Raw genomic sequence first — 18,659 nt, 5'->3', positions numbered from 1 at the left:
GTCTGTATGTGCTCTTCAAACAGTTTCTTTCACCCATAATCTGTTTCTTTTCGGTTTTCAGTTCTGTCGGACATAATAACAACAACAAGTGTTTTCCAAAACGAACTGCAGAACATATCTGGAATCAGCGAGGATGTCATCAAAAACATCACCTCAATGAGCCTCCCTCATAACATAACTCAGGTACATGGTGTTTACAATCATATGGCTGAGGTGTGTGCTGCATTGGGCCCTATGAAGGACTGATGACCTGACCAGTGTTGGTGCCCACCTTGGACCCTGTGATGGCAGAGTGGGCACAGCCTTCCTGCATCCCTGAAATGGGTGTAGAGGGTTAAAGAATAGATGGGGGATCATCCTCATTACTGCCATGCCCTGTCACTCTTTATAGTATGTGGCATTATCAGGATGCCACAGTGGCACAGGGGTAGGCACAGATACCAATCTGCTCACAGTCGGGGTGGTGGCATTGTGGTTGGTTGTGCTGAGTTCTGGGTTCAAATGCCAATTTGGTACTATCTGGGTGGTGACATATTAGCCAGCACGCCTGCCTCCCAACTCCTTAGTTTACATTATGTGCCAATCTATTTATCTATCTACTCTCCACTGCCATGATTAGCGAGTGGATCAATCTTAACTTCGAAACTTCTCTCTTACTTACCTGAAAAACTTCAGGACACATTTCTCATACCCAAGCTACGAAACAAACAGAACATCTGGCCTTTGTGAAATGAGAGAGTAGCCCCTCACAGCATCCCCCTGGACCTGGACTCAGTGGCCATACAGAAATTCTGTTATTTGCTATTCATTTAATCCTAATTCTGACACCAATGTTCACACTCTTTTCCCATAAGATTCATGTTTCATTCTCACCGCTATGATACACCCAACAACCTTTTAAAAATTCCATCAGTCGGATGACTTCTGTCCGTAGTTTAAATCAAGCCCACTTCTGCTGAAACCGAATGGTATTTCTCCTATTTCTACTAGAATTGTGTTTGTAGGAGTTGCAGGGGGTGGCGGGGGGCACCTAAACATATTCAAAGTGCCCCGTTAATGGATTTTATGGAATTGGAGATTCTGTCAGTAGCTTTGGCTTTTATACTGACTGGCCAGTCCACAGCTGCATCGTCAGGGGGACCTGCCTCCTTGGGCTCAATATAAAGGAGACAGGGCAGATAACAAGAAAAAAACAGCGTTATTTTATTTAGCGGACCCCTTTATCCAAGGCGACTTACAACATTTGAGATATGGTTGGTTTAGTTTCTTGTGAAGTGACTTGCTTAGAGTCGCACCGTGTTTGCTAGTTAGCAGGATTTGTACCCACAACCTGAGAGTTTGAAGTCCAAAGCCTTACACCACACGGCCTGCCTAACAGTGTAAAATAGCAAAATTACGAGGGACGTTCGAAAAGTTTCCGCACTCGGTAGGAATAGTAACTGGGCATTAAAAAGATGGTGCGACGCTGAGAAATTTGGATCGCAAATGAAGGTGACTATCTGGAAAAGTGATGTCATTTGTTTTTGAAATTCTTAACAAATAGAGTTACAAAAATGTGCGGAAACTTTAGAACGTCCCTTGTAAAAAACAATACAATATTATAAAAAAATGATAATATTACCTAAAAACAAAAGAAAACCAAAAACGAATTAACGTCTCTCTCTCTGTCTTCCTTTGCAGGTGCTGCCTTGGATATTGAATCTGACCAGCCAAGAAGGAGCACAGATGAATGCCACCCAGTGGTACTATTTTACTGTCACCTTGCTGCGTTACATGGATTTTTCAAAGCTTTTCCTTAAGGTTCAAATTATTTTGTATTGTTTATCTCCTTGTAACTCAGATATTCCAAAAAATTACTTTTAAGGTCGTGGGTATCCTGTAACACTCAAGGGCTTTTTGCTTACTGGCAGCACTGAGCTGGGCTTAAAGGCTGTGCCAGCGTTACCAGTTTACTCGAGCAGGCAGCTGGGCTCCATGAGTCCTCCCGTGAAGCCTGGAATGGGTCCAGGAGAAGTGTTATGGGCTTTATTTTATTTTTATTGGACCACCCTAATATACATATATACTGTGTATATTGTGGAAGCAAACCAGGTAGAGTCCGCCCAATGAGTTGGAGTACCAGCAGGGCAATCCCCTGTTTAATAGTCAGAAGGAGAGCTGAAATCAAAATTGTCAGGCGAACACCGGGAGTTACGTCAAGGTGGGTAAAGCCGTCAATCTTCTGGGGCCTCATGTATAACACTGTATGCAGAATTCACATTAAAACATGTCATAAGGACAAAAGCGGAAATGTGTGTACGCCCAAAAAAATTCAGATGCACAAAACCGTATGTAAACCAACATCCACGCATTTCCGCTCCATAAATTGCAGTCAGCATGAATGCTACGTACGTGCCTGCCATCCCACCCTGACTCCTCCCAGAATTCTGCATACTTTAATATGGAAATCAATATAAATATCACCTTCTGTTCAGTGTTTGGTTAAAGGACAACGGCAAAAGCACGTGAAAAAAATCGGGACTGGTCTCCCCTTGACTTTCTCGTACACTCAAATATGGGGATGGATATTTGAGAAGTAAACCACAAGACAAGGATTATATTATTATTATAACAAATTAATATAATATAGAACAATTATTATAAAAGTAAAGTTGAATAAAAGGTAAAGTACCACTTCCGGTTAATGGAAATAGCCAAAAAGTTAATAGAAATCTACTTTTTGTACCTCATACTTGTATGCAAAATTTGGTTGACTGAAGTGAAAGTGTCAAGTTATTGTGTTTACATACACACACACACAGACATAATTCCAAAAATGGTATTTTCAGACTAAAATGTCGAGATTCATCAAAATCTCGAAATGGAATTTTTGGAGGATTACAATACTTTCCCTATACTTCGTATCCGATAAAGAAAAAAGATTAATTTCAGCGAAAGTGTAGGGGAGGCAAGGAAAAACATACTATTTGTTGGCTTAAACCAGCGTTTCTCAACCTTTAAGTATTTGCAACCCGAGTTTTCATAACAGTTTTAATCGCGCCCCCCCCTAACAATTTTTTTGAAACCCTAATAAAATTTATTCCTATATTTTTTGCTGCAGATACACCGCTACAAGTTTAAAATTTTCCTACGAATAGTGAAATTACGCCACATATGGCAACATCGCGCCCCACAGTTTGAGAACCGCTGGCTTAAGCAGTGGTATAAGCAAGAAAAGGAAAGTGATGCAGTGATATAGTGTGGCGGAGACACTCGAAAGCTCAAATTCACAAAAGTCGCACAGAGCCCAAAATAAAAAAGAAGTGGTCATTTATCAAAGTCGGCGTGAAAAGTCTGAGTGTCATACAGAAGCGTATTAGGTTACAGAGAAAAGAAAAAAAATAGGGACACAGTGAAGAAAAAAAGGTCAAAATGTCGACTTTAATCTGCTAGTTTATTTTGTCATTAAAGTAGAACATCGTAAACTTCATCTTAAAATCAATGTTTAATTTACTAGTTTCTCAGATCTCATAGTAACTAAAGTAGCACATTAAATGCTTCGTATTCTATGTGTGTGCTTCTTAAATGGACTTTCTCTTTCGCAGACAGGAGCGAGCAAGCACTGATCTCCACATAGAACATATTACAGTCATGATATTACAGCTCTCTGAACATTGTAGAATAGTAAGATGTTTACTTGATGTAATTTTCATGATGAAATACTTTAAAGCATGTATTAAACATGGGGGCACGGTGGCGCAGCAGTAGCGATGAGCTGGTGTCCCATCCAGGGAGTGTTCCTGCCTCCCACAAGATGCTTGCGGAGCCGTGCACGACCTTCGATGAAATAATTTATTGCGGCAGTACTGTGTCTGTCAAACGTACCAACACCCAGGTCCTGTCCTTCCTTTTCTTTCTTCACGTAACCAATCGCCACAAAATAAGCTCTGTAATAAATATCTAAACCAGCTGTAAGCTTAGAACGCTGATTCTTCAAAACTTTTAGGGAACATTGAAAAATCTTCGTTAGACATGTTTAATTATTCCATCCATCCAGGGTCGTGCCAGTCCCAGCAAACATACAGTGCGAGGCAGGACCAATCCCTGGACGGGATGCCAGCTCATCTCTACCGCTGCATCACCATGCTGCCACATGTTTAATTATTAACAGTATACATTATTTAAGTGAAGTTAAAATTTTATCTGTAAAATGTAATTTACATGAATGCATTTCATCATAAAAATGATAAAGTATACAGCCTAGTATTCTAACAGCACAGAGCTCAGATAGGATAGCTCTTGGAAAACTAAATCGCCTTAGAAGCCAGTCGTCATTATCTGTAAATATGAGATGCTTTCTTTTCTTGAATTGAATTCAATTCCTTTATTGTCATTGTATGGGACAATGAGATTCAATATGCAAATCCTCCATAAACGTATTTTCATTTAAAATGATAATAATATGCAATATAAAAGCATTAAGTACAATATACAGGTACATATAGTGCAGATAGTGAAAATGGTTCATAAAGTGGCTCAGGTTGTGCAGTATTACAGCTGTAGTGCAAGTTTCCAGTAAGGTGATTGTACTTATAAGTACAAACAGTTCTACCAGAGAACTTGATGGACTGACTGAGTGCGTTTGCAGCTCTTGGGATGAAACTGTTTCTGAGCCTCGAGGTCCATGCAGGAAAGGCTCTGAAGCATTTGCCGGATTGGAGAAGTTCACCTAGACTGTGCACATGGCAGAGTGTAATCCATGCAGATGCTGGTGGCTTTGCTGAGGCAGCATGGGCTATAACTGTCCTCCAGGGTAGATGCTGTATCCCCATAATCCTCGACACAACCCGCCATAGAGCTTTCTGATCAGCTGCTGTAGAGCTGTGATAGCACACTCAGAATACAGTGGGTTAAAATACTCTGAGTGGTGCACTGAGTGTAACAACGGTAAATCAACTGTGGCATTTGGAATAGCTTGGCCATTCCGTGCTCCATTATATTGTTACAGGTTGATTACAATCAGGTGCCTTAAATGTATAAATGATACGCAGTTAATTTCAGTGAATTTGATAAAGCTACGTCATGGATGTCAATCTAAAAAAGAAAGGAAAACCACACAGGAAAAGTAGCACTGCTTTGATGCTGAGTGCTGCAAGCAGAAACGTGCGTACGCAAGGGGAGTGCTGCCGTGAGAATGTGTGTGGTTTTACGCCAAGTTTAGTTTTTATATATTGCGATGTGAGCGTGGAAACGGGCGTACACAATATTTTTGTACATATGCACTGGTTATACATGAGGCCCCTGGTCTGCAGGGGGTGGAAGACATAAGGTGTTAGTCAACAGCACCCTCTTGTGTTCCGGGGGGAAATGACCATTATCTGAGTCTTTAGCTGCCCACAGCGTGCACTCATGTGACTATATACAGTATGTATGTGTGCGTGTCTGTGCTCATATATAATTAATTATATGTTTAACTTAATGATAATTCATATCCAGCAAAACAAATTAAAGTTGCAGATTTAAAGTAGGGTGTTAGGTTTAAAAATCACAACTGCAGGAGATTCATTTGTGTGCACTGATTGAGTACAAAAGAATCGGTGAATGATACGCTCTTGTTGGTGCCATCAATGAGCCATAAAAAACAGTGAACGAAATAATATAAGGAATTGACGTTAGATTACTATATTTATAAAGACTGATTTTGTCTGACATAAACTATTAGTTTAATATTATGTTTGTTTTCTGTCTATAACAATTGTACAAAACAAAAAATTAATACTTTCTAATATAAATATATTGTTACTGTACTGTACTTGTGTGCCGAATAAGCGAATCCCAGATGTATGTGTTTAAATGAAACGATTCATTTGATTTAGCATATTTGGGAAATCCAGGGTGGGATTACACCACAAGTATAGAATTTAATAATTTGTACATTGGTTTCATGTATACTGTATGTACGTGTGTATATAAATAAATAATAATCTAATTCATTATCTATAAATATATTATTTATTTTTGGTATTTGCTACTGTAGTAATCATGAAGGGGTGACCTTTGGGGATATATATAAATATATATATACTGTGTATGTGTGTGTGTGTGTATACTGTATATATATATATATATATATATATATATATATATATATATATATAGACAGCCCGGACACAACCCAGACAGACACCAGTAAGTTCTTGAAGACACACGTGTTTATTAAGCACAGTTCCACACAACACACGGTGCTCTCGCATCAATCACTCCCAACACGGGCCTCTCCCAATGTCCGTGGGCCACCTTTCTTCCTCTTGTCACTGGATCTTCATCCTGCTCCAGCTCCCAACTCTAGCTCCCTGACTGTAGGAAGGCGGCCCCTTTTATATTCACCCGGATGTCCTCCAGATGCCTGCTGACGACCTTCCGGCTGCACTTACTGGTGTGGCGGAAGTGCCACACTAGCACCCGGAAGCACTCCGGGTGTCCCTGGAAGGTTCTTCCTCCACCTGCCCAGGTGTGGCAGAAGTGCAGGTTTCCCGGGCTCCATGACGCTTGGGACTCTACCTGGTGGCGGCCACAGGCCCCAATGGGTTTGAGCCCACATACAGTATATATATATATATATATATATATATATACACGGATCCATGTTATGAAAGATGCCACGGACACAGACAGACATGACACCAGATGTCCACAACACACACGTTTTATTTTCGATTCCTGCACAAACCGCCACAATAATAGCTCACAGCCCTTTTCTCTCTATTTCCTTTTCTTCACTGCCTCCACTCCTCTCCTGCAAGCTCCGTCCCTCTTCCACCCGACTCTGCCTCCCTGAAAGGAGTGAGGTGGCCCCCTTTGTACGGCACCTGGAAATGCCCCAGGTGCTTTCTAATTAACATCCGGCAGCACTTCTGGGTATGGCAGAAGTGCTGTATGCCAAGCCTCCGGAGCTGGCCCTGATGCTATCCAGGGGTGCTGCCCTTTTGCGCCCCAGGGAAGATATTGCCCCTCTCCCAGTCCTTCCCTTCAACCTGACACAGACAGACGCTACACACAAGTGTAAGCACACGCAGTTTTTATTTTCCTTTTTCTTCCCGTGGGAAACGCCTTTACCCATTTCCCTCCAGTACAGCACAGTCACCAGCACTAAATACAGGTCAGCACACAAGAGTCTTCTTCTCTTTCTCTCCACTCCGCTCCTCCTGATGAGCTTTGTCTTCTCCCACCCGACTCCGACTCTCAGAACAGCAGCTGCTGTCTCCTTTTATAAAACACCCAGAGGTGCTTGTTGACTGATTTCCGGCAGCACTTCTGGGGGTGGTGGCAGTGCTGCATCCAAAGGCTCAACAGTTCTGCAGACGCCCCCTAGTTGTGGCCACTATCCCCAACAGGGTTGAGCTTATTATTATTAATGAATTACTTCAAACCTGTGGTGCCACTGCAGTCCAGGGGGACTGCCCTCTAGCGCCCCGGGGGAAGGTAATGCTCCTGAAACGCTTCTTCCCCCATTCCTTCTATGGTTGGGGCATCCTGGCCGGGTAAGGGCCACGGCCGTCCTTCACTATATATATATATATATATATATATAATATGTGTGTGCATGTGTATAAAGTATATGTACAAATACAATAAATATGGTAAATTATACAATTGCTGCCTACACCAAATAGTGCTTTTTGTTTTCTGAACGTTTAATTGTTTTAACTTTTCTCTACAGCTGATGTTGCCATCACAACTGCAAATGTACATTGACATCATTATCCAGCTCCTGATGCGCTTCATGGGGATTTTTGTGAACAGCCAGCCATTAATTGACACTCTTCAAACCTTTATCACAGAAATACAGCAGCTTAGTGCAACTTCATTGGCCGCACAACAGAGAGACGTGAGTCTGTTAAATGTACTCTGGCCTCGTGTGTCTTTTGCAGCTGTAATATAGTGCCTTTCATAACTATTAGTCTGTCATGTCTATCTATCTGCAGCATGATGTAGTGTGGTATCTAATAACAATGATAATTATAATAATAGAGATGTTTTACGCAGACATTATGTCCTGCAGAATCTGTGCAGAGAATAACACAAAATCAGGCGACAATCCTAAATTGGATTACGTGAGTTTGAGAAAGTTAAATAGTTGCCTGAAGACCAGAACCATTAATTATCAAAAATCCACTTTATAATAAAACACCTCCATCTCTGTGTTTGTGTGTCCATTCCCTCTGAGAAATCTGATTGGTCAATTTGGCTTTGAGGGCTCAAGGGTAGTGATGATGGCATAATATGTTCAATTCCTGATTGAGACCATTTTAAAATTTTTTTTCATTTTTTAACCAAATAGTGCATTTCAACAACAACAAAGTGACGTTAGGTCACTAAGTACTAACAGGCACAACACGAGTTACCGTCAAAGACACAAATATGAATGTTTTTTACAGTGGGTACCCGTCTACCATTGGTGGTGGTCAAAAACTGGACAGGAGACAAGTGTGAGCTTTAGAGGGTGTTGCAGCACACCAAACCCCAGACACAACCACACCGATACAAGTCCCGGGTTTAAATAAAAGATGTCTTGAAAACTCTGTGCCTTACAACAGCTTCTGCAAAACGTCGCACAAGCACAAACACTTGTGCTGCTTCTTCTTCCTCTCCCTCTCTTCTTCTCCTCCACTCCCAACTGTAACTCTGCTGGATGAAGCACAGCGGCAGTTCATAACTGCTGCATGAGACCAGTAAAATAAAGAAATAAATAAATAAAACATAGGATGCTACAAGTGGAAAATTCCACACCCAGCATCAAATTTATAAAACTGAACATTTTGTGGAAAGCTGTGTATTCACATTTGGGTTCTTTAGTGCAAATATGACAGCCAAGTTAGAAGTTTTCTTTCTTTTCAATTTTCTTGCTTTTTAGTCATTCTGGTGTCTGTTCAGACCATTGTGTGTGTGTGTGTGTATATTTATTTATCTTCCTATTTGTGCATTTATTTGTTTAAAGAGTTTCTGTAAAAAGCCAAAGTTTCCCCTCAGGACAAATAAAATTCTATCTATCATATAGTGCCTTTCATATCTATCTATTGTGGACCACCAGGGCGCACCGCTGCCCAGACCTGACACACACAGGCGCAGGACACAAGTTCAAGGCACACACGCTTTTAATTTTTTCTTTATTCCCTCGTGGGAAACTCCTTCTCCAATTTCCCACAAGCACAGCACCACACAAATTTCTCTCCTTCTTTCTCACTCTTTTCTTCTCCACTGCTCCTGGCAAGCTTCATCTCCCTTCTCTCGACTCTGGCTCCGGGAATACAGTCTGCTGGCTCCTTTTATAAGGCACCCAGAAGTGCTCCAGGTGCTCATTTTTCCACTTCTGGCAGCATGTCTGGGTGTGGCAGAAGACCTGCCCATTAGGGCTCAGCAGCAGGTACAACATCCGCTGGCGGCACCCATGAATCTCAACAGGGCTGTATCAAGCTCCAACTCCCATGGAGTCCTGCGGGAGTCCCAGGCACCGCTGCCACCCAGGGGGGCTGTCAACTAGCGCTCTGAGGAAATGCTCTGGATATGCTCTCTCTCCCAGTCCTTCCAACGTGGAGGCATCCCATATGCCACAATATCTATAATTATATACTGCCTTTCATATCTATCTATAGCACCTTTCATATCTGTCTAAATATTATATAGTGCTTTTCATATCTATCTATCATACCATTCACATCTATCTATTTATTATATAGTGCCCTTCATATCTATCTATCTATCTATTGTCACACACGTGTGTTTAGGAGACAGCTAAAGGGCTTAAATACAGGTAGTTCCATGCCAGACCAGGGGGGGGCGGAGTGCACTAATTTTCCCACTCGATCTTTTACAGACCATTCTAGGGAAATCCCACCCGGCTCTGGGGCAGCCACTGACGTCACTTCTGGTTCCGGTCGGGATGACATCACTTCCGCTACTGGCCTTTAAAGCTGCCATCTTGCTACCTGGAAGTCAGTTCTGTTTTGGACTCGATTGAATGAACATGTCTCTGTTAATTAATAGCTTTTGCAGCCATAAACGATTAAATGGGTGGCTGCCCCAAACCTTCTCGATGTCTTTTGGTCGTTCTTCTGACAGTGGCGTAGTCGGCAGGATGGAGGAATCCCTGAAGAGAACGGGACCGGACCTGAATCATGTCCAGGTGGGAGAGTACCTGGGCCGAGCTTTCGGGTGGGGAGTGCGTCTCGGGTTTCGGAAAGAACCGGTGCAGACTCCGCTCCCTTTGTCTATTTCTGGGTCACCTCAATTGAATAGGGAGAGTGTCGTTGGGACACACAGACGTGGGCTGGTCTCTATGGGGGAGACGATGGGGACTTATTATGCTCTCTCAGAGGAGAGAGTTGTCCGTTCCACCGGGGCTAAGGTCCCAGAGGAAGGTGGACATTCCCCAGACCAGCAGGTGAAGAAAATTAAAAACTGGAAGTTTAACCCTGAACGGTCTACCCAAGAACAGCTAGACCTTCTATGGGAAGAGGTGGCCGGCTGGTTAAGGCCCGCTGAATGTACCACCTTTCAGGTAGTGAAAAAAGTAGCCTGCTTTTTGTTCATAAATAGCCTGCCAGAGCATTTCACCCAGCCGGTCTGGGGGGAATTTGCAAACATAAACGAGCTCATTGAGCTCATAGAAACATCGAGGGCAGCCTCGCAATTTGAGAGGGCGGAATGGTCCTTAAGTAGAAGCCGTAGAGATTACGTCCCTCTTACACTGCCCTCTCGACATACACCGGAGTTTGCATCGGAGTCCCCGATCCCGCGGGCGCGGTCCTCGCTCGGAGGCGAGGCGGAATGTAAGTGGAGAGAGAGGGATGGGTTGTGTGCGCTTTCAAACCCCCTGGCTTTGGCTCATAAAGGTGAGGTCATAGTAAATGGACACAAGGTAGAAGCCTTATTTGACTCCGGCAGCAACATTTCTGTTGTTGATTGCCGATATGTACTACCGCGACAGTGGTTAAAAACAAAGACCAGAATTACCTGTGTACACGGAGATGTCCGTGCCTATGACTCCGCCCGGTGTTTCATCTGCCACGGAGGGATACTACGAAAACTCGTTGTGGCTGTACATCCAAAACCCCCGTGTGCGGTGATTCTCGGGCGGGACTGGTCTGACATTAAAAGCGGTGCAGTACTGATCTCGCCTTATTCAAAATTAGGCCTAGTAACCGATGGGAATACACCGTCTCAGGTTGTCTCCACACCGTGTACGCAGCCGGTGGAGAGAGATATGGGAAACCCCGAGGAGGACGGAGAGCTTCCCGGCCCGTCGCGGGCGAATACGTCATCAGTCCGCACCTCACCAGAGCGGGATGACTCTCCGCCCCTTGAGGTCAGCCCGGACCCTCTCTCAGATCTGAGCTTCCAATTCAGACAAACACCGGCATCATTTAGAAGGGAGCAGTGGAATGATGATTCCCTTAAGTTTGCGAAGAATGTAGTAGTCCTCGCCAACGGCCAACGCACCAATCAGCCCATGCCACAAGGACCCCACTTTGTGTTAGAAAATGACTTATTATATCGGGTCAGTGAACACGAGGGGGGAGTGCGGAAGTTGCTGCTAATTCCACGAACTTTCCGGCGGCAAGTTTGTGAGTTAGCGCACGCCCATCTCCTAGGAGGCCACTTGGGCACCGAAAAAACTTTAGAGCGTATTAAGCTCCGCTTTTATTGGTCGGGAATTAACGAGGAGGTTCGCCGCTTCTGTGTTTCGTGCCCGGAATGTCAGCTGCGGCAAATTCCTAGGAGGGACCGTGCTCCTCTCGTTCCCCTCCCCTTAATTGATGTCCCCTTTGAAAGGATAGGGGTCGACATAGTGGGACCCCTGGAACCCTCGGCCCGAGGACATAAATATATATTAGTCCTCGTGGATTATGCAACCCGATATCCAGAAGCTGTCCCATTGTGCTCAGCTAATTCTAAAGCAATCGCACGGGCATTAATGGAGGTCTTTGCGCGAGTTGGAATCCCTAAAGAAGTCCTTACGGACCAAGGGACGCCGTTTACCTCGGAGACGTTCAAGGAAACGGCCAAGCTACTCAAAATAAAGCACTTGAGAACTGCGGTGTATCATCCTCAAACCGATGGTTTAGTAGAGAGATTTAATCAGACTCTCAAACAGATGCTTCGCAAGGTGGTCAGCGGGGATGGGAGGAATTGGGATCAGCTCCTCCCCCTCGTACTCTTTGCCTACCGGGAAGTCCCGCAAGCCTCAACGGGGTTCTCACCCTTTGAATTGTTATATGGGCGACAACCCCGGGGCATATTGGACATTCTAAAGGAAGGTTGGGAAGGAGAGGCCCTTCCCACAACTAATATTTTGGAATATATCGCGCAGTTACGCGATAGATTTGCAAAGATTCGACCCATATTAAAAAGTCACATGCAAGAGGCGCAATCAGCACAGGCCCACTACTACGACCGTGGCACGACACTCCGGGAGTTCCAGCCGGGGGATCGAGTCATGGTATTGGTTCCCACCTCCCACTCTAAGCTACTTGCCCACTGGCAAGGGCCATACGAAGTTAAAGAGCGAAAGGGGCTCGTCGACTATTTGGTGAAACAACCCAATCGTCGACCGAGAGAGCGGATATATCACGTGAACCTGCTGAAACCGTGGAAGGAACGGGACCCTGATCCCACCTCCGGCCAGCACCGCTCCCTTTTTGCTCAAAGTAATACCCTTAACTTCGGGTCTAATTTAAATAACCGACAGAGGCGGGAGCTAGAGATAGTTATCTCGTCTGTCCCGGAGGTGGTTGACGAAATCCCCGGAAGGACTTCTCTGGTTGCCCATGACATAGTGACTGAACCCGGGGTCATAGTCCGAGAACGCCCGTACCGTCTTCCCGAGGCAAAGAAAGCAGAAGTGGAACTGGAAATCAAGCGCATGCTGGATCTAGGAGTCATAGAGGAGAGTCATAGTCCCTGGTCCAGTCCAATTGTCTTGGTTCCTAAGCCCGACGGAAGTTGGAGGTTTTGCAATGACTTCCGTCGACTTAATCAGGTCTCACTATTTGATGCTTATCCCATGCCTCGAGTGGACGACCTCCTTGAGAGGCTTGGACAGGCAGAATACTTGACCACACTTGACATGACCAAAGGGTACTGGCAGGTTCCTTTAACGGACTCCGCAAAGGGTAAAACCGCGTTTAGCACCCCTAGTGGGCACTGGCAGTATCGTGTCCTTCCATTCGGGTTACATGGGGCTCCTGCAACTTTCCAGCGTCTGGTGGACAAAGTGCTCCGCCCCCATAACACGTATAGTGCTGCCTACCTGGATGACGTCGTCATCTATTCCAGCACCTGGAAGGAACACCTACAGCATGTTGGAGCCGTGTTACGGACATTGGGAGAAGCCGGTCTTCGTATCAACCCAAAGAAATGTTTCTTTGGATTGGAGGAAGCCAAGTATTTGGGCTACCTGGTGGGTCGTGGTACGGTGAAGCCACAGTGCTCTAAAATACAAGCCATTTTGACATGGCCCCGTCCGCGAACCAAGCGGCAAGTCCAGGCATTTCTCGGATTAGCGGGGTATTACCGCCGGTTTGTACCACGTTTTTCAGAGAGAGCCGTGCCCTTGACTAATTTGACAAAGAAGAGGGCTCCTAACACTGTGGTATGGACTGATATGACTGAGGCAGCCTTCAGTGACTTAAAAAGGGCCCTGACGTCGGCACCTGTTTTAAAGGCGCCTGATTTTTCACGGCCTTTTATTCTCCAGACGGACGCTTCGGACACAGGCCTAGGGGCAGTGCTGAGCCAAAGTGTCGATGGTGCTGAACACCCCATCATGTTTCTGAGCCGGAAACTGTTGGATCGGGAGACCAGATACGCGGCAGTGGAGAGGGAGGCTCTGGCGATTAAGTGGGCGATCACACAGTTGAGATACTACCTCTTGGGTCGGGAGTTTACTCTAGTCACGGACCATGCCCCTTTACAGTGGATGGCCCTACACAAAGAGTCTAACCCGCGAGTCACGAGGTGGTTCCTCGATTTGCAACATTACAAGTTTTCGCTCATTCATCGGAAGGGTTCTCTACACGCCAATGCCGACGCTCTCTCCCGTGTTCACGACCTCTCGGTGCAGGACGCCCGACCCGACGGGTCTGGGCTAAGGGGGGGGGCCCTGTCACACACGTGTGTTTAGGAGACAGCTAAAGGGCTTAAATACAGGTAGTTCCATGCCAGACCAGGGGGGGGCGGAGTGCACTAATTTTCCCACTCGATCTTTTACAGACCATTCTAGGGAAATCCCACCCGGCTCTGGGGCAGCCACTGACGTCACTTCTGGTTCCGGTCGGGATGACATCACTTCCGCTACTGGCCTTTAAAGCTGCCATCTTGCTACCTGGAAGTCAGTTCTGTTTTGGACTCGATTGAATGAACATGTCTCTGTTAATTAATAGCTTTTGCAGCCATAAACGATTAAATGGGTGGCTGCCCCAAACCTTCTCGATGTCTTTTGGTCGTTCTTCTGACACTATCTATCCTCAAATTGCAGCATAGGTAGGTAAATGACTTGTTGATGGACATGCAGTGTTGTTAGTAGTGGGATCTGAATCCAAAACTTCAGGGTTTGAAAGTCTAGAGCTTTAACTACTATTCCTATCTATCTATCATATAGTACCTTTCACATCTACAGTATCTATCTATCTATGTATTTATATAGTGCCCTTCATATCTATCTATCATTTAAATTATTTAGTGCCTATGAAGTATACAGTGTCTTTCAAATCTATCTATCTGTCTATTATATACTGCCTTTCATATCTCTCTGTTTGTCTATCATTTTAACTATGTAGTGCCTATGAAGTATATAGTGTCTTTCATATCTGTCTATCTATCTATTATATAGTGCTTTTCATATCTATCTATCGCACCTTTCATATCTATTGCACCTTTCATATCTATCTACTATATAGTGCCTTTCATATCTATCAATCTATCTATAGCACCACTCATATCTATCTATCATATAGTGCCTTTCATATCTATCTATCTATTATATAGTGCCTTTCATATCTATCTATCTATTATATAGTGCCTTTCATATCTATCTATGTATCAGCAATGTCAAGGGTGGATGTTGTCCTGGATGGCTTTTTGGTTCATTAATCATCGTAATGCGTGAGTTACGCTCTTCGACGTCCAGCTGAAATGGCGCACCCTCCCCCACCTCTTCCTGACGTGTCGGTCTTCTTATCGACTCTCTCTCTCTCTCTCAGGCAGGCCATTAGTTATGTGACATTTCACACACGTGATCGGCTAGTTATCCTGATGATGGGTGGCTCTGCCCAAAACATTTGATCCTTGTACATAAACATATAAAAATCTTATTGTCTGTTCTTTTTTTTTTTTGCTTTCACCATTAATTTGCTAACTGACTGACCATTTTAAACTAAAAGCACTATAAATCCGTTGGACAACAAAACAGATGCATTACAGTTATAAGTCTCTGGTACAATACAGAAAGAGAGTATGAAAATATTTGGATCATAAATCATTAGACTGTACGAGAGGATGCTGTCAGTGTAAATTTCCTCTGGACATTATTAGTTAGTTCAATTGCCGGACGGGTCCTGTAAATTCCTTTGTAAATCAGTTCGTTAATCAAAACGATCAACTTAACAAAAGCAGTCTGCAGTTTCAAACTAAATGCAAGTTTTATCCTCCAGGATAACTAGGATGTGGTGCTGCCAGTACAGACGCAACCCCCGTTCCCCTGTGTAGAGTGAAGGTGACATCTGTGACATCACATAATCTTTTTTTTTTTTTTTTTCTTCCTTCATTGCAGATGTCTGCAAGCAGTCGGGCTGCGACTTCATCGTTTTCAACATTTAATACCATCTCGGGAGCCTTGTGTTCCTATGGTGTCATCTCACTGTTTGCCATGCCCAACATTGCTGATAGTGTGGGCTCTCAGCCTTCTACACAGAGCAACCTGAGCACCGAGCAGCTCTTGCAGAAGTTTGATATTCCGAATGATACAAGTAAGAAAAAAAAAATCCTACGACTTATGTTATGTCATACTTGTATTAATTTATTTTCAGTCATTTATTATCTGACAGACATTGCGGACCACTTTGGTACGTACGGCCAGCCTAACCCAATGCAGACAGGCAGAGACACAAGTGCAGCAATGCTCTTAATTCAGAGTTGGGGAGCGCCTTTCCCTCGCCCTCCAGAAGACAGGACAGTACAAAAGCACCAAAGTACACTGCGTCTGTCTGTCTGTCTGTCCTTTTACCTCCACCCCCTCTCTGGCAAGCTTCGTCTTCCTCCTCCCGACTCTGGCTCCTCAGATCCTGGGAGTACTCCAGGTGGCTCTTCACTATTACCTGGAGTCACTCCCAGCTGTGATGGAAGTTCAAGTTAAGGCTCTGCAGCTGCCCCCTTGGCAGTCCCTACAGAACCTAGCTGGGCTGTGCCAAACTCCAATTCCCAGCATGCCCTGTGGGAATATGCGGTGCCACAGCCACCCAGGAGGGATGCCCTCTAGCGTCCCAGGGGGAGGGTGTGTCTCGCAGATGCTCTCTCCCCCAGTCCTTCCATCCAACTGGCGTCATGGCTGTGGCCGCCCGTCACAACATGTTAAAATCATTTTCAGGAGATGAGAAGCCCAGTGTTTGCTCGAGGGATACCAGGCTAGAACTTCCTGATGTGGCTCTTGGACTCTTTAGATACCCTTAAAGGATTGTGGTTTTACTGCGGAGCTCATAAAAATGGCACTTTCACATATTTCTCAATTGAGTATGTTAAAAGGCCACGGGCCATTTTCTCTGTTATTTTGCGAGCAGCTGCTTGGTTTCTGGTTTCTCCCACCTCCAGAAAGTTACGACGAGAAACGCATCAGGCTGTCATTCATTTGGCCTGCGTCATCTGCTTGCACTCACTATGAGGTTGCCAATCACAAAGATGCCACCAGGGTGGAACAGGATGGGAGGAAAGAGAGAGAGCTGTACTGTACTGCCAGGAGCAGGAGAGGTCCTGCATAAGCCAGTAAGGCAGCGGTTCTCAACCTGTGGGGCGCGCCCCCTAGTTAAAAAAAAAAAAAAAAAAAGTGGGCGCAAATGTTGCCATATGTGGCGTAATATCGCTATTTGTAGGGAAATTTTAAACTTGTAGCGGTGTATCAGCAGCAAAAAATATAGGAATACATTTTATTAGGGTTTCAAAAAAACGCTAGGGGGGCACGATTAAAACTGTTATGAAAACTCGGGTCACTAAATGCTTAAAGGTTGAGAAACGCTGCAGTAAGGAAACCAAGGGTCCATTAGGGGGCAGCACATGCCAGTTATATGGCCAAAGCCCAGAAGAAGAGGCACTGGTACAACTCAGAAGTGCACTGCGGACGGAAGACTACTCACTAGGGGGCAGGCAGCCAAGCGTCTGGTAGCATTTCTGTCCAAAAGATAACAAAGGAGAGGACATCAGAGGTGGCAACACCTGCTGGCCACTAATGGGAACACAGTCCAAGAAACATTAATTTTCATTTGAATTCTTGAGGTAAGTAATTACCCACAAACAAGTTGCACAATTTCCGTTCACTTGATTCTCAAACTTAATCGTTGCCCACAAATGAGTTACAAGATTTCTGATCAAATTGATTCACGAACTGAACCATTCCACCAGAATGATTCTCATGATGAATTGTTAGCCACCAATGAGTTGTAAGATCCTCGTTAATTTGGTTCTCGAACTGAATCATTACCCCTGAACGAGTTGCAGGATTCTCGTTCATTTGCTTTTTCAACTGAATTATTCCATACAACTGAGTCACACCATTCTCATTCATTTGATTTGCAAATTGAATCATTTCCCGAGAGTGAGTCGCAAGATCCTCATTAATTTGATTCTTGAACTGTTGCACGATTCTCGTTCATTCGATTTGTGGACTTAATTATTACCCTCGAATGAGTCTCATAATTCTTTTCCATTTGATTCTTGAGCTGGGAAATTATCCTCAAACAAGTTGCATAATTTTCATTCCCTGGATTCTCAAACGTAATCATTACCCCCAAAATGAATTACACAATTTTCCATCAATTGATTTTTGAACTGAATCATTAGCCAAGAATAAGTCATGTGATTCTCATATAATCTGATCTTGTGCTAAATAAATAGACAGCAATGAATCGTAAGATCCTCGTTAATTTAATTCTCGAACTTAATCATTACCCGTGAATGAGCTGCACGATTCTCATTCATTTGATTTGAGAACTGAATTATTACCCATGAATGAGTGTCACAGTTCTTTTTCATTTGAATTCTTGAGGTGAGTAATTACCCACAAACAATTTGCACAATTTCCGTTCACTTGATTCTCAAACTTAATTGTTGCCCACAAATGAATTACACAATTTTTGATCAAACTGATTCGTGTACTGAGTCATTCTGCCAGAATGAGTCACACGATTTTCATTTCATTTGATTCTCATGATGAATCGTTAGCCACCAATGAGTCGCAAGATCCATCTTTAACTTTGGTTCTCGAACTGAATCATTACCCCTGAACGAGTTGCAGGATTCTCATTCATTTGATTTGTCAAGTGAATTATTCCACACAAATGAGTCACACCATTCTCAATTATTTGATTTGCAAATTGAATCATTACCCTAGAATGAGTTGCAAGATCCTCATTAAT

At 44.1% G+C, this 18,659-nt stretch overlaps 1 protein-coding gene across 1 annotated transcript in view; it reads left to right on the top strand.

Annotated features, from left to right (window-relative positions):
• abca12 (ATP-binding cassette, sub-family A (ABC1), member 12) overlaps positions 1-18,659 on the top strand; it is a 195,030-nt gene that overhangs the window by 76,907 nt on the left and 99,464 nt on the right. Inside the window, exons 23-26 of the mRNA XM_051930259.1 lie at positions 62-183; positions 1,681-1,800; positions 7,700-7,867; positions 15,809-16,004. Of these exons, the coding sequence (XP_051786219.1) occupies positions 62-183; positions 1,681-1,800; positions 7,700-7,867; positions 15,809-16,004 (606 nt within the window). The remainder of the gene's footprint in view (positions 1-61; positions 184-1,680; positions 1,801-7,699; positions 7,868-15,808; positions 16,005-18,659) is intronic.

The sequence above is a fragment of the Erpetoichthys calabaricus genome, chromosome 8 (assembly GCF_900747795.2).
Source record: "Erpetoichthys calabaricus chromosome 8, fErpCal1.3, whole genome shotgun sequence".
NCBI lineage: Eukaryota > Metazoa > Chordata > Cladistia > Polypteriformes > Polypteridae > Erpetoichthys > Erpetoichthys calabaricus.
Note: the sequence above shows the minus strand (reverse complement) of the source record. Positions and strands in the feature narration are given on the sequence as shown.